The sequence below is a fragment of the Paramormyrops kingsleyae genome, chromosome 1 (genome assembly GCF_048594095.1).
Source record: "Paramormyrops kingsleyae isolate MSU_618 chromosome 1, PKINGS_0.4, whole genome shotgun sequence".
NCBI classification, from domain to species: Eukaryota; Metazoa; Chordata; class Actinopteri; order Osteoglossiformes; family Mormyridae; genus Paramormyrops; species Paramormyrops kingsleyae.
In genome coordinates this window covers 3,646,219-3,671,916 of record NC_132797.1, presented here as the reverse complement: position 1 = coordinate 3,671,916, position 25,698 = coordinate 3,646,219, and the positions used below count along the sequence as shown (strand labels likewise).

The window sequence follows — 25,698 nt, the reverse complement described above, 5'->3', positions numbered from 1 at the left end:
AGGGATCATGACGTTTTAGCCTAATTCTCAAGAGACGATAGAGCAATGAAAAAATGTGTTAAGGGAAAACTCAGCAATAAAAATCATGCTCTTTATACCCCTCAGTGGACAAACGAACAATGAAAAAAACATACTGTTACGCATTTTACAATTATGGAAGTACATTTCCCAGCATGCTATGTGCCACCTTCCGGGCTGCCTCTGGCTAACATGCGGTATGAGGGAAGTCCATGCATCTGCTACTCATTAGGATTAGTGCCTGACAATTTGGGTCGTTTCCCGCACCTGGTTTTATTCTGGAGTATTACTAAGCTGCTGACTATGGTCATTTTGTCTGGATCCGGTTTGTATCTCCCCTCTTGGACCCTGGACATTGGACCCCATCTGGAACCACAATGACAGAGAAGCTCTTGGCCACGGCATCATTCAGCATCATCGTTCTTGCACAGATTCCGTGGATAAATGAAAGTGCAGATTCAGGGCGGCTACTGTATTTGCCAAGTTTCACCCCAAACTCTCTTAATTAACTTAGTAGGGTACAGATTAGCCAGGCAAGGTGGGCTAATGGTAGAGTGTACTGGGCGGTTGCTGCAAATGCTGGGGTGACTTTAGGGACGGCTCTTAAAAGCTACATTTTGACAGACATAATGTCATAGTTTTCTACCAACATGGAGATCATTTAAGCATCATTTTCTTTGACTGCTTAAGACTTTTTCATGGTTCTGTATGTAAGTTTCTTCTTGTAGATAAACGGAACTGTGTGAAGATACGAAATTGCGGCTGAATATGCAAGAAACACTTTGATATAAGTGAGGCTCCTGTTCTGGAAAGGTGCTTTGTGTCCGTATCCTGCCGTGTTGGTGGCACATTACCAGTTACCTGCAAGGTAACAAACTCACGGGCCTCAGGTGCCGTGTTACTCAGGAGAGACTGGGGACCCCAAACATCCACCATCTTTTTATGAGGGAAGGGCTCCGCATTGACAGACGATAACAAGTGTCTTGCTTTTGACTTTTCAGCAAACAGCAATTATAGAAACAGGGCGTATTGACGGAGCCTGGAGGATTGTTCAGCCTGGAGAAGAAAGTTTGCCTTTTGTGTGTGAGGAACAGAGAGGAAGTCAGAGAACAAAGTGAATCAAGGACAAGTTTGATATGTGAGACAAGAGCCCCAAAAAAAAAAAAAAAAACAGTTGAACGAAGCTATATTTACAGAGAGGTGGGAGAGAGTGTTGCCCCACAGAACGGAGGGCATTATTGTGGCGTTAGAGGTTTTTAAATTCACTCTTCTCTGTGAAATCCCTTAGTTTTGCCCAATATGATGCCAATGCTGTCTAAAGCAATCATTTTCCTCACCGCTCTGCTCATGACGAAAGTCAGTGTCATAGCCGTGCTGGCTCCGCCCCCGCTGTCGGCTCGCCAAGGGCGGCGTGAGAACCTGTAAGTCATCCCGGCTCAGCATCAACTCGGAGACAGGAAACGGCTGCTCTCTCTGGTAACAGTTCTGGCACTCTGCACCATTTGCGTGAAGTGTGAACTGCTGCAAGTCTGCCTGTGAAAGTAGACTGTCCCCGTTGGCCACAGGAAGTACTGCGCCTGACTGTGACTGGCAGGGCTGAGCTGTGTAATAGATGGTCACTCCCACTAATATGTTATATACATGTGTTATCTTAAAGGCAGTATGCATTCCAGCTTCACAGTGGTCCTGTAATGGATCATGCAAGAATTGGTCGATATTTTTAGTTCTTTTATACTTGTGTAATATATGCATGCATGTCATTAGAAGGCTGAGGGCAGGGTGGATCATTTGTATATTAGGTCACGCTACAGTGTCAGCGCTTGTTATATTCCATTAAACGCTATTGTACACAGTATTCCATTAACAAATTAATAAAAGCAGTGGGATACAGGGCAGATTATCTCCTTGTGGAAGACCCGCGCCATATGGTCTTCATGTGTGTATGCTGTGCTTCCTCGCGGTCTTCATGTGTGTATGCTGTGCTTCCTCGTGGTCTTCATGTGTGTATGCTGTGCTTCCTCGCGGTCTTCATGTGTTTATGCTGTGCTTCCTCACGGTCTTCATGTGTGTATGCTGTGCTTCCTTGCGATGTCTTCATGTGTGCATGCTGTGCTTCCTCGTGATGTCTTCATGTGTTTATGCTGTGCTTCCTCGCGATGTCTTCATGTGTGTATGCTGTGCTTCCTCGCGGTCTTTATGTGTTTATGCTGTGCTTCCTCGCGGTCTTCATGTGTGTATGCTGTGCTTCCTCGCGGTCTTCATGTGTGTATGCTGTGCTTCCTCGCGGTCTTCATGTGTGTATGCTGTGCTTCCTCGTAATGTCTTCATGTGTGCATGCTGTGCTTCCTCGCGATGTCTTCATGTGTGCGTGCTGTGCTTCCTCGCGATGTCTTCATGTGTTTATGCTGTGCTTCCTCGCGGTCTTCATGTGTGCATGCTGTGCTTCCTCGCGATGTCTTCATGTGTGCATGCTGTGCTTCCTTGCGATGTCTTCATGTGTGCATGCTGTGCTTCCTCGCGATATCTTCATGTGTGCATGCTGTGCTTCCTCGCGATGTCTTCATGTGTGTATGCTGTGCTTCCTCGCGGTCTTCATGTGTGTATGCTGTGCTTCCTCTCGATGTCTTCATGTGTGCATGCTGTGCTCCCTCGCGATGTCTTCATGTGTGCATGCTGGGCTTCCACGTAATGTCTTCTCAAGTAGCTGCGGCACTCTCACTGCTCTCTGTGGTATCATATATTCACGGCGATAAAAAGCATGAGGTGTGATCGAGCCAAGGCAGCACTTTAGAAGTGTGCAAATAGGGTGCCCTGTATGTACATATTCAAAATCAGAATTATTATTGTTATTATTTTTACAATTATTATTATTTTACACTTTCTACTCATTCTTGTGATGAATAAAATAAATTATTATTGGCCCTCATCCACAGTTCAATACGGTAATAGGGAAGCATACTGCTAAATACCTGATCATGTAAGGTTTTTAATATTTGTAAAAAGTGCACACTCTCATAATTCCCCTGTCCGAGCTGGTATTGCATTTTAAGTTTTGTGCTGGGGTGCACTGCGTTCAGAACTTAAAAAAACTCTGCAAAGCTCGGCTCAATGCTTTGGCGTCTTGCAACAAAAATAGCCCAACAACCAAGACCCACTCACTACAGAACAGCAGGACAGTTTGTGTGGAAAAGCTTTTGCACGATAATCTCCTCACTACGTGTTTCGGACAGTAAAACCACTGTCATGACCTCTTAATAACGCTGTACCAGCAGAAATGAATGCCAAAACTGAATTGTTCAATCGCATTAATCCCCCAAAGTTCTCTGCAAACCAGTCTGGTAAGTGGAGACACTGTGGGTGGGTATACTGAACCTAATCCTCTCATGATTAAACTCTTGAACCCTAACTAACTCTCAATATGTACTCATGCTCCTGGGATGTCACATGCCACTGCTCTACCAGCATAATGCAGACTTAAAATATATTTAGTCTGTTGCAATGTTTTTCTATAATCACCATATGTTGTGTTGCAGATTGAATGTTCCAGCATTTCCGAGTTCTCAGAGAAAATCATCAAGTCCAATCACATGGATAATGGTAATGTTTGTCTTTTAGCTCATTGTAGTATTTGAGTAATAATACTTTGATCTTTTCCATTATGGATTTTTTTGTGTAAATGTGGGCAAAGTGTTGGCAGTTAAGAAGCTCTAGGTCAAGCTACTCACGTCTCAGAAGACATCATCCATAATCTGCTTCTCCTGCTTTGCAAATTTTCATCAGTGGAGTGAAAAGCAGATTTCCACAATTCAATCAGTCGATTTTTTGTTTGTGAGATCACCAATGACCTAAAGTCAGGCTTCCTCATCATGTTTCAGTATCACTCACTCAGTCCTCCTGTAATCCAGCAAAGAACTTTTCTTAAATTCCCCAAACTCACTAAATCTACAGAAATGGTACTTACTTATAAACTTATCCTGTCCAAGTAGCCCATGGACCGATTGAGCTTTGGAAATTTGTTCTTCAATTGCTTTATAGAGGACCCATGGAGACCCATCAATGGTATCTCTGTGTGTCTTGTAGTCATCACCATTTTCAAGGGCAAGGTGGAGGAGGTGGAGCTGCCAGTGGAGCAAGTGGATATCATCATCTCTGAATGGATGGGCTACTGCCTCTTCTACGAGTCCATGCTCAACACCGTCATCTTTGCCCGGGACAAGTGGCTGGTAGGTTCTCAGCTTCCCTGCAGCCCCGAGGGCGGATGGGGTCGGTTGCTAACAGGAAAGAGAGCGGACTTCATGTGCATGATGGACACCCCGCTCTCGTGCATACAGCCAACCATGGGTCTCAGCCAGCGACCAAGGACCAAGTAGCGCAACAACTTGGAAAGCGACTTTGGTCTTGCTCGCTCAATGCTTATTGCATACATGTGCAGAAAAGGTGTTGTGTTTGTCACAAAGCCAGCCCCCTCCCCTCTGGTGTATCAACAGAAGCCCGGAGGTCTGATGTTCCCAGACAGAGCTGCCTTGTATGTGGTGGGCATTGAAGACCGGCAGTACAAGGACTTCAAAATTCACTGTGAGTCTCCAGTGTCTTCTCCTTGGCCATTTACTAGCTTGTCTAGAGTAATATGCCTTTTTGCCCAAACAGACACTTAGAACCATCCTAGTGAGGCTTGTACCTCTTTAGAACATTACAAACTCAGGGACAGGAACAGGCTTGTGGGAGAACATGCACAGTCTGTCACTTCGAATATTGTTAGTGTGCCATCTTCCAGCGGCTGCTCGGAGGCTGTGAAAGGACAGGGAATCTTTAGCCGTTACCACAACTCTGGGATTTTATATTGGGATTAAAGGCAGGCTGTAGACATATGCTGTGCAGTTCATCAGTTCCTTTTAGAGTAGAGAAGAAAACACCATGATTTTCCAGGTAGTGTCCCCATTTGGGTAGTACATCTCCGCCGACATATCCAATATAAATGCTTAAAGCGGAAGGCCTGGAGCTGAAAGAAAAAAAAAACACAAGCCCCTTTTCCCCCCTTTATAAACTGATGCAAACTCATTTGAATGGGATGAAAGAACCGTTGCTATGTAGGGCCTCTTTTCTCACTGCAGCACTCCTGTCAATATGCTACCCCAGGAGGATCATGGGTAACCGAGTCTCCGATCCAAAAGCCGATTTGAGCAGCTTCACACTGGTTAGCATTGGGCCAGGAAGCTTCCATCGGAAGCCAAGTATGCAAATCAGCCCCCAGCAGGCGATCTGCTCATCCTTTTGTCTTTGCGTCACACTGAAGCCGCGATTCCTCTGTGAGATACAACAGAAGTGCTTACATACACAGTCCTCTGCTCTTATGAATAATGTATTGTAATTATGAATAAACATACAGGAAACTAAATGTTAAATCATCAGTTGAATCATAACTGTCGCCTATGGTAGCAGTTTGCCTAGGCTGTTTGTTCATTACCAAATCCTTATCAGTAGGTGGGGTGAGGAGACCAAGAGAGAAGACTAAAGTCCTAAACTGTTATATTTTGGACAAGGGGGTGATCTGAAATCCCCCATTACTGACCAGGCCTCTGCATCTTTGGGTCCAAGTTCTCCCCAAGCAGCCAAATTAGAGCTGACTGAAGTTGTCGCAGCCTGGATATAACCGTTCAGCATGAAGGCTTGAACCGTGCTGTTGTGCGTTCTTCGGCAGGGTGGGAGAACGTGTACGGCTTTGACATGACCTGCATCCGAAACGTGGCCATGAGGGAGCCCCTGGTGGACACTGTGGACTCCAAGCAAGTGGTTACTAACTCCTGCTTACTAAAGGTGTGAGAAGCTCCTCCCTAAGAAATCTGCCAATACTCTTGGTGTATGTACAGGTTTACTTTAAAGCATTAAATATGATGAAGCATTAAATACTAAGAGAGCAATAAGAACATTACACATTAACTATCCCTGGGCACAATAGCGTGTTTCATAACAAGTAAGACGTCAATAAATGAGTTACTACTTGCATTGGGTGGCGGAGGCCATCTAGGGACATCGCAAGGCCCTCAAAGCCTGCTGCCACTGCGATTCTCAGACACCAGCTGTTGCACAAGATGGCTTGGCCTGAATTTGGACACATCAGCCTCTTGAAACACAATACATCGTTAGAGCCAAATTGAAACATTTTTAAAGATTTAAACTAAAGAAATAAGGACTGAGATGGTTGAATTCCAAAGGCCACTGGAATTAATGTTTCCCATAAATTCAGTTAGAACTACAGAAATGCTTGTAAAGGTCAGAGGGTCACTTCATAAAGACATAGCGGCATTTACCAACTCTGCAGTTCCAGCGATTTCCTTGTAGCTGTTGCCCTACAAAAGGTTTTGCTCCATGAATGTCTTTGGCCTCACGGCTGCAGCGTGTTACGCAACTCATACTCTTACTTTTCACTGTGTCCCCCTTTCCCTGCTTCTGTGATAAATTAAAAGTCCACCCCCATTTTCAAAGCTCATTCAGTTTAGAGATGTAAGAGACACTTCACAAAAGAAAGAGATTGTGCGACAAGGGTCCTTTAATTTTTTGGTCTCATGAGACGAATCTTGCTTAAAAAAAAAAGAGATGATTGTTTGCTTTGGTTAGTTAGAGCCATGCCAGGCAGGTGCCTAGTGGAATTCCCAGACAGATAAACTCTGGCCAGCTGGGAACCTCTCACTGTTTGAGCAGCATCACACATCAAGCTGAAATGCCCATGAAAAGGCTTATGACGTCACTTGGAGGAGGAGGGAGCCACAGAAGAGACGCTGAAGACCAGATAACCTCATTCAAGATTCAAGATTCTTTAATTGTCACATATATAGTTATACAAAGTACAACACGCAGTGAAACGCGTCCTGAACCACGCTTTTGTAGACTGTGCAAGTTAAAAAATCCAATTATGCTAAAATTAAAGTGCAAAAAAGCTAAAATGCAAGTTAAAAATGCAAGCAAAGTATGTTCAAAATGAACGGTAACACAGACATAAAAAGTGAGCAGTGTAACAGTGCGGGTATGGTGAGGGGAACAAGAGCACAATGTACATTAGGGTGGGAGGAGCAATGGCATGTCAGGTTCAGAAACCTTATGGCCTGGGGGTAGAAACTCCTCCTAAGCCTCTCAGTCCTGGCCATGATGCTCCTGAGTCTCTTTCCTGATTTCAGAAGCTGAAACAGGCTGTTACTGGGGTGGGGTGTGTCCTTGATGATTCTGAAGGCCCTGCTCCTACATCTCTTGATGTAAATGTCCTGAGGAGATGGAAGGGCCGACCTGCAGCAGCATTCTGCTGCACAGGTCACCCTCTGGAGGGCTTTGCGGTCCTGAACACAGCTATTCCCGAACCAGGAAGTGATGTTCTGAGTCAGGATGCTCTCCACAGCGCCTGAGTAGAAAGTCCGTAGGATCGTTGGAGAGACCCTGAACTTCCTCAGCTGTCGCAGTTGGTACAGGCGCTGCTTAGCCCTTTTGGACTGGACTTGGATGTGAACAGTCCATGTCAGGTCCTCAGAAATGTGGACACCCAGATATTTAAAACTCCTCACCCTCTCCACAGGAGATCCGGGGGTCTAGGCCCTCTGCTGTCTCCTGCTGAAGTCCACCACCAGCTCCTTTGTCTTCTCGACATTCAGCTGGAGACTGTTGTCGTGACACCACGCTGCTAGGTTCTCCACCTTAGCCATGTAGGCCGACTCATCGTTGTTGGTGATCAGGGGCGCAGTAGGGGCACGGATACCTTGGCAGATTCAGGGGGCCCAGCACTTTACAGGGGCCCCTACCCAGGGGCGCAGTAGGGGCACGGATACCCCGGCAGATTCAGGGGGCCCAGCACTTTACAGGGGCCCCACCCAGGGGCGCAGTAGGGGCACGGATACCCTGGCAGATTCAGGGGGCCCAGCACTTTACAGGGGCCCCTACCCAGGGGCGCAGTAGGGGCACGGATACCCCGGCAGATTTGGGGGGCCCAGCACTTTACAGGGGCCCTTGAATACAGAAAAATTGGGCTGGTGGCCCAACGTGACATTTTGTAGGGGGGTCCAGAATTTGTAGCTGTGCCCCTGGTGGTGAGTGTTGGTTAACGACGGCATACATGCTACTCAGCATTGGTAAACAGCAGTGTAGTTTAGGTTGTCTTCCTGGGTGGATGGGGATGGACTTATTTTTTTAGTTTGGTGACAATGGGAAGAGACTAAACATGGCAGTAGGCTGGGTTTTTGCTTAACAAGAGTTATTTTTTTAACTTTTGGCCACTCAGAATGGAGTGAGGTCCCAGCTGCCTCACAGGGAACTCATTACTGCATTTTCGTTCAGTGTCAGCACATCTGTCTGCATCTGCGTCACTTTTTCCAGGGGTATCAACCAGGATGTGAAGTGCAGGGACTTGCTAATCGCTGGGTATTCAGTACTTTACCCTTAAAGCATCTGAGGACCATTTGAGTTTGCGATTCCAGGATGAACGATAAGTCTCACAGGAAAAGGGGCCACATTCCACAGTGATACAGTGAGAATTTCCTGGTAGCAGAACCATCATGAAAGTAATACTAGAAACAAGGGGGAACTGAAGATTGTCTTCAGTCATTGTGGGGTTGCATGTGGAACCAAGGCCATTATGAGACCTGCTTCTCTGGCCAAAAGCCTCCACCCTGTCTGTCCTCCTGCCCCCATCAGGATTTATGGGATGTTCTCCAGGGAGACACATGACAGTCTCTCTCATTCATCGTCAAGGAAATAGATTACTTCTGGGAGCAGAGATTTAAAAATAATGGCTCATAAACTGTAGTTCTCCGGAGCCGTGGTCGGGAGTGAGCAGCTACAGGACAGAGAGCAGAGCCCCATCTCAGAGCTGTACTCACGCAGCAGCGAAACGGCGGGCCTTAGAGTGCCGTCTGCCACATTAGTATGCTGGAGGGGGTGCAGGTGAGGCAAAGGCAGCCCCAGGGTGGACGGGCGACGGGACGCAGGCTTCCGAACAGAACGTTGTGAGAATGTTTGCATCTGGGCCGAGGCGCAGGGTGGATGCTGAAGGCTTGTTGAAGAAACGATTCACAATGAATCGAATGAAAGTTAATTAAAAGTAACAGTTCAAACACACAAGCAAAACCAGGGCGCTTTCTCTCGTATTTTTTGTGGGCCATTTACTGCGTTATTAGGACCAGCCGGGCTTCATTAACGCGGCTGGCACCGGGGTAGGAATTACTCACGATGACAACGCAGAAATGCGTCTAGGCGCACGTCATGTTTCTGTCTGCCAGCTCACACGCTGCTACAGAGGTCATCTCCGCAGACGTCCCTGTGCCCCTGCCATGATGGTGCCATGTTTCCCCCTTAACAGGAAGTGGACATCTACACCGTCAAGGCCGAGGACCTGTCCTTCACCTCCTCGTTCTGCCTGCAGATTCAGCGCAACGACTACATCCACGCCCTCGTCACCTACTTCAACATCGAGTTCACCAAGTGTCACAAGAAGACCGGCTTCTCCACTGGTAAGGCTCCTTCCGCTCCAAGTCACAAGCGACGATGTCATTCGCTCGTCGCTCCCTCGGGTGCCCAAGCTTAGATGTTCATGGGTGGCTCGGAGGAGCCATTTACCAGTGACAGAGCCTACCTGCAGATTTGCCTTTTTGAACTCGGCTACACGATGAGTGATATCACCCCATCTCTTCCTTTTGAGAAGCGTTTCATCAGTGGAAATATACTAAACATGCTGAGTGAGCAGGCAGCGGTTCAGGGAAAAGGGCAAATGCATGGGATCTATTGAAAAAACCCGGCAGTCCATCTTCAAACTCATCCGTATCCAAAAAGGGGCCACGTGTGACGGCCAGCGCAGCCTGAGAGCCACTGTCACTCAGCACGCACCCCGACAGTGAGAACAATCAGGAGGGTGGAACTGGGACATTTAAAGCTTGAGTTGGTAGTCTCAGGAGACTTCAGTTCCGTTGGAGGTGTCCTGCTGAAAGGGAGGCCTTATCTCACCTGTTCCCCTGGGGGACCCTGCCAAGGCAGACAGGAGGCCAAGACAGTCCGTCAAGCCTCTTTTAAATGTCCAGGTCATGGCATGTCTTCATAAAGTCTAACACCGTTAGCATTAAAAGGAACAGTATTAGGAACCCAAGGAGTTGCTGAGCGTTTCCCGGACGTGCAACTGCTTCAAACTGATGGATCCTTAAACGACCACTAAAAGGTAACAGTCATGCAGCTGGAATGACTGATTGAAACATGCAGGGAGCTTGGTGCCATGACGCCCAGGCGTACAGGCTGCTCAGTGTTCACTGTTCAAGAGACACAATTGTAAGGATCTTTCCTTTTTTATCTTTATAGATCTGAAGATTGCCTGAAAGGAAATTGCCTTTTTTCATAAATAAAAGAGTACAAATATTAATATTAATGCTATAATGTAAAAATAGGTTAATCTGTTTCAGAGGTGTCTGATTTAACTAGACAAGTATAGGTTTTTGGGAGATCTTTGACTGCCCTCTAGTGGCAGGTTCCTTTAATAACAGCTCTTTAGAATTCCTTATTTCCACACTTTAGATCATTAAAAAGATGATTATGATTATACTACATTTCCCCAAGTCGTGTATAATTTGGGCTGAATCTTGACTTGCAGCTTTGGTGCTACTTAATTTCTGTCTAGTTGGCATACAATTTATTCCCCTAAAACATAACCGTCTCTGTTAACCGTGGCTTTGTGCATCTCTGCAAGGCTTATTGATCAACAGCAGCACTAGTGAAGCCTACAGAAACGACACCACAATCCATCATCTATCACAGCTCAGACAGCGCCCTCGTAGCTCAGCACCATGGGACAGATCAATGACTCCTCAGAACCTCAGAACGACGCTCCTGGTTCCGGCTGCTGTGGTTCTACATGATTCTGCTCAGTTTTAAAATCTGTCAATGGTACCGGAACACCGCAACGGCGCAGACTTTACGTCTCTGCGGAAAAGGTCTGTGTGGGTCAGATTACACAGAACGAAGGTTCCTATTGATTTCCGCGTGTCACGGAAAAGCTTCATCAGAATGAACATGGGCAGTCCCTGCTGATGAGAGAGATGGTCAGGTCAGGTGTCTCAGACTGTTAGAATAATGGACCACCAGCCCACTAATGGCAGGAACCCCCCCACGTTCCTATACAGAGGAACAGAGAAGCCCAAAGAGGCTGTAATCAGGAGCCAGAGCTGAAATCTAATTTGCCAGTTCTGCTGAGCTCTGTGGATCGACTGGGTGTTTATTCTGCAGTGCGACACTGGCGGGGGGGGGGGGGGCGTCCGATTATCGGAGGCGCACTAGTGCAGAGAACCCTCACACAGGGTCCTGAGGGGGTGCCGGCCGCTTGCCGGGATGGGGGGGACCGAGACAGACATGGGTGGGAGTTGGCAGAGAAGCAGGACTGTCCATCTAGATCTACTGCAGCTGTGGAGCTGAACTCCGTCTAATAACTGAGGCCCAGGAGCCTTGAGAAGCTTCTTCATGCTGATTGACAGACAGGTTCTGTTGCCTCAGGCTTAAACATGGCCGCTGCCAGTCTGGATTACAGACAGATTCACCAGCAGCAGGTATCTGAAGGTACAGCGGCAGGTTCAGATCCCGGGAGGCGACCATCTGACGTTCCCTCGAGAACATTGTTTAGTCTCTACTGTTTCAGTAAAAAAAATTAAAAATCCAGCCACAAAAATTAAAATTGCTAAATTGTGAACTATGTATCCAAGTCGTCTTAGATAAATGCTTCTGCCTTCCTCCTTCTCATCTCCAAGCCGGCGTTGTTTTTGGACTGTGAGACTGAGGTTAAAAAAATTGAGCTTAGTGTTTACAAAGCAGGTTTCTGGTGAAAATCTTTGGAAACAGCTCCAGACGCGCCCTACACGCACTGGAAGCAGACCGTCTTCTACCTAGAGGATTACCTGACCGTCAGACGGGGTGAAGAGATCGTGGGGACCATCGGGATGAAGCCCAACGAGAACAACGTGGTCAGTAGTGTACTGATGCTTTGGGGGAAACGTCACCCTGAGCGTTTATACGACAAATTGTTTAAGGTGGGGGGGCATAAAAGGGACAGAATTCATACTGAAGGGCCAATCTTCTCATCAGCCAATGATATGTTTCGAATTGGTCAGTGACGGGGGACGGCGACTCTGGGGGCCAATCAGCTTTCAGCTGGGGCCAGTGTCCCTGTATCCCCTGCCCCTGTTGCAAGAAATGCATGAACAGCTAGTTGAGATAGCTAGCCATTTTCCACCACTTCTATGTTACTAGTAGATTGAATCATATTTTTGGGAAGAAAAGTGTTGTAATGGATGGTGTTTGTTCTGACATGCCATGGACATTAGGCTAATTATCTAACTCTTCAGGTGTCCCTCATTATCTTCCCATAAATCGTACCCACCCAGCTAGCAGGGAACGTTCCTAGAACTTTAGCTCACCTTATTTACAGGTCCTCTCAAAGTTGCCTGAGATCGTTCTTACTGTAACTAAATGGAACATTATTTCCACATTTTAACAAAGGTTCTGTCAGTGTCAGTTTATATTTTTTTAGCCTTAGTTTCAGGAGTAGTTGTAATAGTGTGATAATGTTTTGAGAATAACAGGAAAACTGGACACTTTGAACGTTTTCTCATAGTTTAAGTGTAACGGTCCTAGAGGTGTTCCTGGTGTTAGCTGGGCATGGTCACACACTGAATGGACAGAAGGAAAACTTAAGCGCTAGCAAACAAACGTGAGTAGTGATTTTGGCCTTGCTTTCCCGCAGCGTGACCTGGACTTCACCATTGAGCTCGAGTTCAAGGGACAGCTGTGCGAAGCCTCCATCGCCCACGACTACAGGATGCGCTAGTCTCCAGCAGGGGGCGGTGCTGCATCAGCACAGAGAGGCAGAGGCCCGCGGAAGACAACCCGCGGGGATGTAAGAGGGAGATCTGACCCATCTGCGTGCGGATACTGCAGCATGGAAGCTATCCAAGTACTGCAGCTAGAAAACATAGAGCCAAGACTTAGCAGTCACTTGGAGCAGGAATGTGAATGTGACACACCTATTTAAGAAAGTTATCTTTAGCTGTGAATGTTATTAGTACTGGGGAAATGAATGAGCGAGTGAGCAGGGTGACGGAGGCGGTTACAGCTCTTAGGAAACAGGCAGCAATGGTATGTTTTTGTATTTAGTTATAACTAGAATATTGAAATATTAACAAATAGCTGCTATTAATTATTATTATATACCTATATAATAAATAATAATAAATGAATATGCCTGCTGAATTTTTTTATATGTACTTGGAAATTAAATAAACTTAATTATGTAGAATATTATAATTACAGAACAAAATTTAAAAATATATGGGATTTACAGAAATTGGTGGTAATTTAAGACAACTGCAGATCAACAAGCCAGTGCAATAAGTATTTAAATGATGTGATTTCTGCTGGACCTGGTGCGGTAATATAACATTTTGTCAAACATAGATGGTTTTTGGGTGCCCAGAATGTAGTATTGAAACCTGCACAGTCTGAGTACCCTAAAGCACACAGGCTCTTTGGACAGTGAAACAGGCTTCAGTGTGTTACAATGTGTCAGCATCTACTTAGTATGCATGATAAGGAAAATCGAGTGGCACTTACTTCAAGCTTTGAAACCATGATTGTCCCAGGGAGGCTGCCATACCTCCTTTAAGTGAACTCCTCCCACTGTCCCATGTGACTGTGTGGGAGGGGCCACTCTGGTTCTGCGCTGCCCCTATTGGACGGGTCCTGGGGTCTGGGCCTGGAGATGCAGCTCCTCCTCCTCACATGTGCCCTTACCAAGGACATCGCCGAGGCGACGGCTGTGAAGCTCTCTTACCAAAGACATCCGGGTGAGTGGCAAACAACACTCTGCCTTTTATGAATATATTTCATGAGCTGTCATGAATACTGAGAAGCAGTTAGACAAGCAGCTATTTCCCTGCATCTTTTCAGTGAGAATCAAACCTGCATCATTTTTACTGTAAAATAATATTCAATATCTCCGGCCTTCATTGGGAGTCAAGGTTGATGTGATGTCTTTGATATTAAAGACCTTTCCACTAAACAGGACAGTGCAGATCGCAGTTCACATGTAGAATGTCTTTTAGCTCAGTTTTGTTATATATTTACCTCTGTATTAAATTTTCCCCTAAACTCAGTATGCTCACTTTCAGCATTGGTAAGAGCCACATGAATAAAAGTTGTATTGACTTTAATTTAAAGTCTTTATATTTTTATTGAGGTGTAAAGAAACTGTACTTAAATAATAGCACATTCATGTAATATTTATAATGATGTCAATGTTATAGAAGAATAAATAGATTCCAAATGATAAAGTTCGGGTAATTAAATTTTTTATACATTAACAATATTTTATGCATAATTTAGCCATTCATACGCAGAGCTTCAGTCTCAAGGTGCTACTAAGTTACTAGAGCTCCCTCTGTCAAAACCAATCGGCTATACAAACCGGGGTTGCTATTTCCCATGTTGCCCACTGGGGGGCAGTCTGAAACCACAGCAGGTCGTCAGACGAAACAGCACACAAAAATAGCACAGAACCTCAGAGATGCTTTTATCATGTGTTTGATCGACATTATGTACTGGTGAGAACATTCCACACATATTAAAACCATTCCTTTGTAGAATTCCTTAACCAAGTTATAGCAGACGGACGACACAAAAACAAGGTTCTGTCAGAGACCTCTTTACTGGTATCAAAGAGAACATCACAAAACAATAAAAGGTACAAAAATGCACACTTTCATTGCAAACAGCTCGATTTACAACCAAACAAGCGTGTCCGATCTCCCCTCAGCTCACAACATAGTACAGCTGCAATGTGTGTTTGTGTGAAAATGACACACCAGGCCACCAGAGCTTCTCTGCAGTAAGATCAGCTTTGGTCGGCTGGCCACGCATCACCGTTACATTAGCGAGCCCCGGTACAGCCAACACACCTCAGCTGCTAAGGTCTACTGAGAACCGGCAGCCACTGTGACCCATGCAGATGTATTCTGATTCATTTGAGAAATACTCAAAGTCATTAAGTACATTTACAACAGTCTTTAAAAGTCTCTGGCATTTTGTCCTCAGGTCTTGTACCCAGTGACGTTAAACTAAGAAAACAGAACCACAAAGCAAAGCTTTACTGCAACAAGAATGGATGAATCACGTTACAGACAGCGAGTGACATGGAGTGATTTTAGTTAATACGCAGAGGTTTAAATAAATATCGACATGTGATACTAGCCTTCATTTACGGACTGAGATCATTCTTAGTAAAAGTACAGACAAATACATTCAAATACGCTGTATATATAAATAAAACTCTAATATATAAATATTTGAAATACCTACTATAGTGTACTTACCAGAGTACTTAATTTGGGCGAACCAGGGCCATTGTATAAATGATCACCATTTATTCATGACAGCTGTGTCACGATAGTGCTAAACTATCCAAAGAGTTCACGCTTGTGCACTTGGGGATGAAGAATAATTGTCTCTAGTGCTGACACAACCGTTAATTATAACTGTGATGCCTGTAATGATAGTTACTTTATGCTCTTTAAGTTTAATTTACCGTTGTTCCTTCATTTACAAACGTGAATAAAAATAATTTACTTCAGAAAAAAGCATCTTTTTAGTTTATACTGAAACGATACTTCGAGAAATGGGTGGAGAAAATTTGATCAAATGTCTATTTTTAACTGGACTGATCAGCGACGTTCATATTACTGCACACAGCTGTGGCCAGCCTATTGACTACAACACTCAGGATTGCAGTGTTTTTAATAGAAAGAACTAAATCCAGAAGTGTCAATTTCAGGTGTCCTTTCACATCAACTGCCATTACGGCATGAATGGATGTTTTCACCGGCTGTCTGGCTCTCCCACCTCTGAACTCTTCCTTGTCCTAACAGCAGGACTTTTTCCTCGTGGTTGGTGGGCTGTGAGCCAGCTGGATGGTCCTCTCCTTCTCCTCGTCTTCCTGCTCCTTCAGAACCCTGACACACAAACCCGAAAGACAACTGTGAGGTTACGATGCTTCCGGGACAGCATTTAGGCATGATAAGACTCTGTCTCTGATTGGCCGCTGCTCCTAGGAACTAAACGGCTTCGATGGCAGCAGGAACGTGGAGAAAGGGTCCCCCCCCCCCCCCAAAAGTGGACTCAGCCGATCTCTTCATTCTGCCTGAACATCAAGCCCACTGTAGGATTAGCAGCATGCAGGAACACATCCACCATAGGCTATAGCAACAGAGCGGAGGAACCCAAAGCGATTATGTTTACCTCACAGACATTGTGTACCGGATCAGCACCAGAAATAATTCTGCTTATTTCTCCTAATTCTGGCAAATTCCAAATCCACTGGACTTTCTCCCAGCCCTTATTAAACTCTCCTCAGACTCACACAGCCTTATATAACAATTTTAATAAGTTTATGCTAAGCTATTTTTTCCTGATTAAGTATCTCGACCATTGGTTAGGCAATGACAATATCCAAATGAAAACCTTTATGAAAATATCGCCATAAATCACCGGCAGAAACCCTGAGTAATTCCATTATTTTCACACACATGACTGAAACAGTAATTATACTTCCATGCCTGTGTTGGCAATGAAGAATCACTATATTCATTGAGATCCTACTAAAATATTGGTTCAGGTCCAATTAGATTAGACAACCACTTTATTATTATCCCATAATGCTTTTGAGACGTGACACAATGTCTGATGCAGTAGGAGTCACTCACCTTGCCAGATGGAGCATGGCTTCAGTCACATTTTGGCCTGAGAAAGCACTGCACTCATAGAAGATCAGCTGGGAGTCCTACAGACGGCACAAGCACATCTCAAGGGACATGACAGCTGGGAGTCCTACAGAGCAACAGTCAGACAGCTGGAAGTCCTATAAAGGCCAAGGCTACAAAGCAACAGTCAGAGAGCTGGGAGTCCTACAGAGCAACAGTCAGACAGCTGGGAGTCCTACAGAGCAACAGTCAGACAGCTGGGAGTCCTACAGAGCAACAGTCAGAGAGCTGGGAGTCCTACAGAGCAACAGTCAGACAGCTGGGAGTCCTACAGAGCAACAGTCAGACAGCTGGGAGTCCTACAGAGCAACAGTCAGACAGCTGGGAGTCCTACAGAGCAACAGTCAGAGAGCTGGCAGTCCTACAGAGCAACAGTCAGAGAGCTGGGAGTCCTACAGAGCAACAGTCAGACAGCTGGGAGTCCTACAGAGCAACAGTCAGAGAGCTGGGAGTCCTACAGAGCAAAAGTCAGACAGCTGGAAGTCCTATAAAGGCCAAGGCTACAGAGCAACAACCAGACAGCTGGGAGTCCTACAGAGCAACAGTCAGAGAGCTGGGAGACCAACAGTAGAAAGCTGTAAACAGGTCACAGGCAGAATTGGTCAATGGCAGGCAGGCTCTTCAGCATAAGAGTATCTCAACAAGTCTCAGCTAATGGCATAAGAGCAGCATAAATGGACCCTTGCAGAACAGAAGGTCTTGCTTAGACATCCATCTCCATAGAAACGACACCTAATAAAACGAAAAACCCAAGGCAAGGGGCATTGCATCCCTCTGTGGGACTCATATAAATGCTTTGCTAAGACCCCCCATTCATTTTTTCCCCAGTACTCTAATTCATACAGAAAATGGTGCTTGGTTCAGTAATGATGTCATAGCCAGACCATTAGCATCACTCAGAGAAAACCAGTCCCCAACCTTAGCCAGCTTTTCCCCGACTTGCACTGGGACTTCCCTCGCACTCTCCATGTCGAGCTTGTTCCCAAGGAGCATGATGGGAATGTCTCCTCCTGCACTGTCCTGTGAAGAGAGCCACAAATGTAGAGAATGCCAGAAGCTGATGTCGCCGTCTCAAGACCGCCCCCTTCAGTCAGTTGTATGTTAGTGATATTTGCCATGTTTAACTGTGTAATAAAGAGGTTTTCTCTTATGGAAAGTGACATGGAAGTGTAACATGGAAGCCTGAAACTGCTGGACGAATTCAAAGAAGCCAAGGCAGAAGGGCTTCCCGGCCCACCTGAACGCTGGCGAGCCACTGTCTGACAGCCAAGAAGGTCTGTTGGGAGGTGATATCGTACATGACGATGACGCCGTCGGCCTTGCGGAAGAACTGCTTGGTTATGCTTCGGTACCTGGGTCGAGTCACGTGAAATGAAACTGCGTTTCAGCAGAGCATTGAAATGGGGACAACAAGGACAACTGAACAGCAAACACTACATATATAAAAATCACAACAGTACACAACAAAGAGTTAAAGATGGGGCTTCAGGCATAACAGATCTTAACTGAAGCCAGCAGGGGGTATGACAGGTGAGACAGGAGTCCCTAGAACGCTGAGTCGCCTGCCTGCATGGCCCTGAGGGGCCGGCTTTAGCCAGGGTGCCGTAACGGCTAAAAGGAAACAGCACAGCCAGACAGACCATCAGCATACGGTGTGTGGACACGCCGGCCTCACCTCTCCTGCCCGGCTGTGTCCCACATCTGCAGCGCCACCTGGCTGTTGTCCATGGTTACTGTTTTCACACTGTAATCGATTCCTGTTAAGAACACACCCAGTCATCGTAAAACAGAACCAACAAGAACAGTTTTTTCTTCATGAGCTTAAATAAATGCCTAATTTATAGCATAAAACCCAAAGCCTATATCCTGGGCTCTATAGCAGTGCTTCCCAACCTGCTCCTCAGACAGACAGTCCACATTTTTGCTCCCTCTCAGCTCCCTGTCAGACAGTCCACATTTTTGCTCCCTCCCAGCTCCCTGTCAGACAGTCCACATTTTTGCTCCCTCCCAGCTCCCTGTCAGACAGTCCACATTTTTGTTCCCTCCCAGCTCCCTGTCATACAGTCCACATTTTTGCTCCCTCCCAGCTCCCTGTCATACAGTCCACATTTTTACTCCCTCCCAGCTCCCTGTCATACAGTCCACAATTTTTGCTACCTCCCAGCCCCTTGTCAGACAGTCCACATTTTTGCTCCCTCCCAGCTCCCTGTCATACAGTCCACATTTTTGCTCCCTCCCAGCTCCCTGTCAGACAGTCCACATTTTTGCTCCCTCCCAGCTCCCTGTCAGACAGTCCACATTTTGCTCCCTCCCAGCTCCCTGTCAGACAGTCCACATTTTTGCTCCCTCCCAGCTCCCTGTCAGACAGTCCACATTTTTGCTCCCTCCCAGCTCCCTGTCATACAGTCCACATTTTTGCTCTCTCCCAGCTCCCTGTCAGACAGTCCACATTTTTGCTCCCTCCAAGCTCCCTGTCAGACAGTCCACATTTTTGCTCCCTCCCAGCTCCCTGTCAGACAGTCTGCATTTCAGGGAGCTGGGAGGGAGCAAAAACGTAGAGTATCTGCAGGTCCCCGAGAACCGGGTTGGGAAGCCCTGCTCTATAGCATCCTCTTCTCCCAAGATTCCAACCTAGATGACTAGATACATCACCTCACCTGGTGCACTGTTATAATTTTTTACAAGTTATTTTCAAGATCTAGCTTCTTTTCATGATGTCATATCAAACATTTGCTTCTTCTGGAGCATGACAGGGTGAGAAAAAGCTATATTATATGTACCAAATAATATACCTAAAATATTAAATATTTATGAAACATAAAATATACATCTATAAATATAAATGGCGCAAATGGGACATTCATAAACAATAAAACAGCAGTGGGGGGGGGGGGTAGGTCTCCACAGGGGGGTCATTAATGATTCCCCATCACAGTAGAGGCCCTTTTCCGCCCCACATTGCCTCTCCATTACAGCGTTGGAGACTGATGCTTTTTCTGGGTGGAGAGTTCATCAAAAGCCCAGTCTGCCCCAGAACAGGGAATATCTGGCCGCCTTTCACCCATCAATCTGTCATCCGCATCCCGCTTTGCACAGGTCATGGGACATTTGGGGGTAGCTGCACACCTATGGTGGCGGAGGTCCCTGGGAGGAAGGAGTGGTCACAGAAACGCTGAAGCACTGAGGTCTTGCCCACACTCGAGTTCCCCACAACGACAACCTTGAAGAGGCGGTCGGGGCTGGAGATGGTGGCTTCTATCTAGAGATGTAGAAAGGATGGAGATCAGATGTAGCCTCTTTGTGACTTGGGATTTATATAGAGACCAATTCATAGACATGAGAAGTCATACGGTCAGGTAGAGAAACGTTCCGTACTGTGTCCTCACTGTCAAACACATCTCAGATCCACTATGAAATGCATGCACTAGAGTGAACTTCCCTCCAGAACTCTGATGTAACGCATTCAGTTTTCACGGACTGAAAGGGAAACCTTCTTCCCACCAGTGAGCAGGGGAAGCCAAGGGAGACAGAGCAAGGCAGCCTAATCTCCGTCTGAAAATGTTGATGGGCCAACAGCAGAAGGTTTTGAAGGATCCTGAATGCCAAAAGGAGGTGAAAAGACGAAGGACCCCCCCTCCACCCCCCGTGAGGCATTGATGAGCACAATCATGCTGAGATGAGTTGTCAATTTCAACTCAAACGTCCACTTCTGAATCCTCCACACGGACCACGTGGTTGGGCTGGTCTTACCCGTGTGTTGGTCTCCCTGCCCACAGGCTGCTCCCTGGGGGATGGGGGGGGGGTCTGCTTGCTGGATGAAGGAGCCCTGTCATTAGCAGGTGCCACGTCCTGGATGGTGGAGCCCCGAGTGACGGCGTAGATGTTACTTATTTCCAGGTCAGTAGGCTCTGCTTCTTCCTCCACGCTCCATTGGTTGGCGGGGGGCTGGGGCAGAGGGTCCTCCTCCATAGATATCACCCTCTGGAGCAGCAGGTTGTCCATGGGAGGGGCCCCATCTGGCCTGACAGGATGCCCATGGCCGTTCAGGCCCAAGATGGACTTCCTGTTGCTGCGTTTGGGGGTGTCCACATTGTCTTCACTAGGTTGCATGCAAAAAAATAAATAAATCATAATATGACTGAACAATGACATTTCAGATAGAAATATCTAAATAAATATCAAAAAAATAAATTCCCATGGCTTACTGCCCATCATCATGTGAAACGATGCAGTTTGACCAATATGGCCTCCTATACTGTAAGCTTCACACTTACGACATAGATAACTAATATACGCAGATGCTGAATTGCAATCTGACATCTCAATCTAGTTTTAAATGACTCAGCTATGTATCTTATTATAACCTCGCCTTGATAATGTAAGTAATGATTTGTTTGACATAATCTCTATTTTTGATAATGGAGTAATATTCTGCATTAAAGGAACAGGAACAGCAGAGATGCAGTAAAGCGTGTTAGAGGTCGTCCCAAATCGTTGTGCCTGCGGAGCAGCGCTTTTCGAGGGAGACGCCCTTTCTGCTCAAGCCGCGCACCTCCCCAGCATCTCCTCCGCAAACTTCAGACCCACTGCTCCACATCTCTGGTTCTGGAAGGGGCGTAGGATTGGGGGAGAATTCCTGGGTTTCTGAAGACAAATCGATTAAGTGTTAATCTCCTGACCCGGTTCTGGGACGAGATAGGGATCGGCTTGGATCTGGCTCTGTCTCCTTGGAGACGCTTCCACATTAAAGTATTCTACACGATAACATCATCCCCATGTAATTGCAAAGGACACAAAGAGAAATACCAAGTATTACAATATTACTGTAGATCAGGGTTGGGGTAATTCCGGAATGCATTCATCAATTCCAATCCAAATCAGAAAGGGGAACTTTGAAATTTGAATTAAATTCCAATTCTTTTCCACCATAGTTTTTTCCCAATCCTAACTCCAGTGCCATTTCCTGATCTGGACTGGAATTGATGAATACATTCCGGACTATCTACAGCAGAGTTGGGGCTGTTAATACAGCAAAATTAATTATAAACTATATCTTAAGAAACGAGACATTTTTATAAATAAAAAATAACATCTACTTTTCCAGTTGCACAATTATAACTACGCGTAACGTGCACATTTCTTCTCACTGCACATCTCATTTGGGGCAAAAACAACTTACTAGGTAACAGATGTCTCTCTCATCTCGTAAATGTTTATTCGTTTCCCTGGAAGAGAAAAGTCAGTAAGGATAAGAGACAGCCTGACGAAGGCAGTGTGCAGGCCGCCCTGTGCTGCCCCTTCTACCTCAGCAGGTCCAGCTGCTTCAGGAGGCCTGCCCTGTCCCGCTGCAGGCCCTCCGTCAGCCTGTACATCTCCCTGTCAGCCAACGACACAAGCAGAGGGCAGGAGCTGAAAGGTCGTAATCTGACCCACGGCTGTGAAGGATGAGCGGATATTTTTTCTAGCTTTATATTTTAACTTGTCTTTACTGCATCCCAAATTGCAAAGAAGTGACATTTCATGGCTGCCACGTGGGGCACGGTACACAGATGTCTGTGTGCATGTGTCCTTACAAGAAGTGACAAAGAATCTTGAATTTCGCACCCTATACCTACAGAATCCCCTTCTTGCGAAGAGTAAAATCACCTTTGGCCATTTGGTAAATTAATTACAGTATAATCCCGTTATAGTGGACTCGCTTATAACGGAATATCGTGTATAACGGACGAGATCCGCTGGTCCCGGCCATGCACCTTCACGAACATGAAGAAAAACCATCGGATATAGCGGACTCGCATATAACGGAATTTTGCTTATAACAGACAAACAATTTGGTCCCCAGGGCTACTTTTAGCTGTAGTTCTGTCCGGCTATAACGGACATGCAATTCCGCCTACAAGGCATGTGGCGTGCCGGTGATATCCAGCGCAGATACATGCGTAGTCGGGATTATTAATAGTCACGCATCTGGTCAGGTAAAGTTGGATTACTACATGTACAATATAATGATCTATACCACAAGTGTGTCTGCTGAGGTGTGGCATGAGTAAATGGTGTCCTGTAGTTGTGTTCTGGCCTTACAGCAACTCTGGATATAACGGACTTTGGGTAAAACGGACTGTTTTGCCAGATCCCTTAAAGTCCGTTATAACGGGATTGTACTGAAGTCAGTAATTCATAGCTAACTGTATGACTTGGTGCCATATACCGGCAGGGTAGAAACATGATTGGCAGGGAGAAAGGGGCTGTTTCACATGATTGGTGGAGAGAAAGGGGTGTTTCACATGATTGAGTGGGAGAAAGCAGGATCTTTCACGTGATTGGCTGTGGATGGGGACTCACATCTCTCGCTCCTCCTGCAGCCGTGTCGCCTCCTGCTGAAGCATCTCCAGCTGCTCCTGTGCCAGGCTCAGCTCCTTGGACGTGTGCACCAACTCACATGCCAGCTGCTCATTGGTCGTCTTCAGCTTCACATTCTCCACACGCGTCTCCTCCTGCTCGCCGTGGAGCTCCTGGCACTCCCGCTCCAGCTGTGCACACGGACGACCCCCGGCCCAGTTACACCAATCGAAATGTGCCCAGCAGCAGCAACGGAAGCCTTTTAATGCATCTCATTTACCAAGGATTCTGGGTGAATTTGCACACTAATCACAATTTTAAGATAAGTAATAAAAAAGTTTTATTGGAGCTTCTTTTTAAGGAGAACAATGACTTGAATTTACCACTAAGAATCAAAATAAAATGGTTTATTAATATTATTATACGAATTTGGGACTACAAGTGTGCTTTTGTGTGACTGTCCTAACTACAGGTGTTTCTCAGAGTACTTTCGCCATGGAGGTTCACATGACCAATCGGCATGCTGGGAGAGAGCAGGCTGGCTATGCCCCGCCCCTCCCCCAAGTCCTTTAACAGGGCTGTTTCAAACCATGGTCCTCAAGAGCCAAGCACTGCTGGTTTTCCAGCCTTCCTTTACCTGTCAGTCAGGTGTGAAACCTCTGGCCAATCAGAATCAGTAATTATTAAACTACCTGGAGGAACTGAAAACAAGGCCTGGATTTGGAATCGAAGGCCGGATTTGAAGAGAGGGGCCCTAGAAGGTCATCTAATGCTATGATCTGATTGTCCACTTGTCCACTCACTCGCTCACTATATAGTGTTTGCTACATAGAACACTTCTTGGGGATAAGGGCAGACAGCGGTTCCTACTGTACATTTCAGACACTAGGTCAATGTTATGCTGCTACATAATAATATGCTGAATATTCATAATTGTCATCTCTGTCACATAAACAAATGCGACAAACATCAGCAAACCAACGGTGCAATTTTTTAAATAAGTACATTCTCTATTTCACATACGTTTTCAAAATGTTGAAATAAAAATAAAGTAAAACTTTACAACACAAATCTGTGCGCACATAACTTTATTTACAACACAGTTGACTGCACTGTATCTATGCAAGCATGTCTGTAAACACCAGGCTGCTTTGCACGGAGAATGCACTAGGCTGTTCACATATACCCTTCGATTAGACACAACACAAAAACTCTGACATCAACGGGCCCAAAATGTAAACAGCAATAACTTAAATGCAAATTATTAATCATCACACAGGGGTAGGTTTAATACTTTATTGGTGTCATCAGATATTCTCCATTATATTTGATGGTTCCTATTCTTCTTCTATACCTCACGCTACAGACCACAATGCATGATGGTCTAAGTCAGCCAATGTAGGATAAAGCTTCGGTATATTACTTTTTGGTGGACTTTGAGAATTTTGTAGTGCACTACTATAACAACTACAGTTCAGAATTTGAACAACACTACAAAAGAATGATTATTACATGAATGCAATAATCAACCACGGTCTGAATGATAATTTAAATTTGAAAGAGTAACCCTAACCATCCACAACCAGGATGGCCAGAGGCTTGTAGACGGAGGCTTCTGGAAGCTTTCTGTGACTTTGCTGCAATGGCATGGTTGCCCGGGGAACACAGGAGACACATCACTCACCCTCCGTTGCTTCTGCACCAGCTGCTCCAGCTCCAACTCCTTGCTGGAGAGTCTCTGCTCCAGGTTCTGACTTCGGTGCAAGAAGTGTTCAGAGTCCTGGGGTGGGGGGTGGGGGGGGGGCACAGAGGGAGTGGGCAGAGAGCAATTATATGGGGCATCATGGGGGGTCACCGACACAGCACAGACAACTGCGGCGTGGACCTGGACCTGGTGGAGGATGCGGTCCTTCTCAGTTTTGATTTGATGTTCCATCTCCTCATACAGCTGCTGAAGTTCATCGTTATGAGTGGCTGCTTTCCTGCGGAGATGCCGAATTCCAGATTACTTTACGGAGATGAAAGATGGGCAGAAGGAGCAGGCAACCACAACGCCTCATTTGGTCTCCTGAACTCTCACACTTTGTACCTCTGAGGGTACAATTTCTTGTCACTGGGACTGTACCCTTAAGGGTCTGCCAATTGAACCCTATCAGTGGGCAAATGTACCTCTTAAGGCACAGAAATGGACTCTGAGGGTGGTGATACACAGGGCAAATTTTTCAGCAATATTGCTTGGACAATTTTCCATTGATATTGGGCAACAAATTTCTATTTGAAAGACTTAGATTGACAGTGGGCAACATTTCGCGATCATCCAGATTCGGATGAGTTGCCCTTTGTCTCACCTCACTGCCTGGCAACATTGCTCATAAAGTTGCCCTGTGTGTCATCAGCTTTAGAACATCTTTGTACCATTGGGGATACATTCATGTTGCTTGTACCTTGGAGAACAAAAACTGTCCTAGAGCTGTACCTTTTTCTGATAGTGCAGGTTTCAGAGGCATAACACTGGTAGAATATT

At 45.9% G+C, this 25,698-nt stretch overlaps 2 protein-coding genes across 11 annotated transcripts in view; one reads left to right on the top strand and one right to left on the bottom strand.

Annotated features, from left to right (window-relative positions):
• Positions 1–23,602, top strand: part of LOC111833237 (protein arginine N-methyltransferase 8-like) — a 30,294-nt gene extending 6,692 nt beyond the window's left edge. Inside the window, exons 5-14 of the mRNA XM_023791287.2 lie at positions 3,552–3,615; positions 4,099–4,241; positions 4,506–4,593; positions 5,717–5,832; positions 9,356–9,506; positions 11,869–11,990; positions 12,770–13,161; positions 13,665–13,868; positions 20,340–20,732; positions 23,198–23,602. Coding sequence (XP_023647055.1) covers positions 3,552–3,615; positions 4,099–4,241; positions 4,506–4,593; positions 5,717–5,832; positions 9,356–9,506; positions 11,869–11,990; positions 12,770–12,853 — 768 coding nt within the window. The 3' untranslated portion in view covers positions 12,854–13,161; positions 13,665–13,868; positions 20,340–20,732; positions 23,198–23,602. The remainder of the gene's footprint in view (positions 1–3,551; positions 3,616–4,098; positions 4,242–4,505; positions 4,594–5,716; positions 5,833–9,355; positions 9,507–11,868; positions 11,991–12,769; positions 13,162–13,664; positions 13,869–20,339; positions 20,733–23,197) is intronic.
• Positions 14,710–25,698, bottom strand: part of LOC111833260 (EF-hand calcium-binding domain-containing protein 4B-like) — a 24,193-nt gene continuing 13,204 nt past the window's right edge. For all 10 annotated transcript variants that reach the window (XM_023791348.2, XM_023791343.1, XM_023791346.2 and 7 more), the window contains 13 exons: positions 25,066–25,156; positions 24,859–24,954; positions 23,178–23,365; positions 22,140–22,211; positions 22,015–22,060; positions 21,388–21,479; positions 20,586–20,934; positions 19,962–20,094; positions 18,511–18,592; positions 18,073–18,187; positions 17,754–17,855; positions 16,779–16,855; positions 14,710–16,028 (listed from right to left, as the gene is read on the bottom strand). In XM_023791348.2, coding sequence (XP_023647116.1) covers positions 15,938–16,028; positions 16,779–16,855; positions 17,754–17,855; positions 18,073–18,187; positions 18,511–18,592; positions 19,962–20,094; positions 20,586–20,934; positions 21,388–21,479; positions 22,015–22,060; positions 22,140–22,211; positions 23,178–23,365; positions 24,859–24,954; positions 25,066–25,156 — 1,534 coding nt within the window. In that variant the 3' untranslated portion in view covers positions 14,710–15,937. The remainder of the gene's footprint in view (positions 16,029–16,778; positions 16,856–17,753; positions 17,856–18,072; positions 18,188–18,510; positions 18,593–19,961; positions 20,095–20,585; positions 20,935–21,387; positions 21,480–22,014; positions 22,061–22,139; positions 22,212–23,177; positions 23,366–24,858; positions 24,955–25,065; positions 25,157–25,698) is intronic.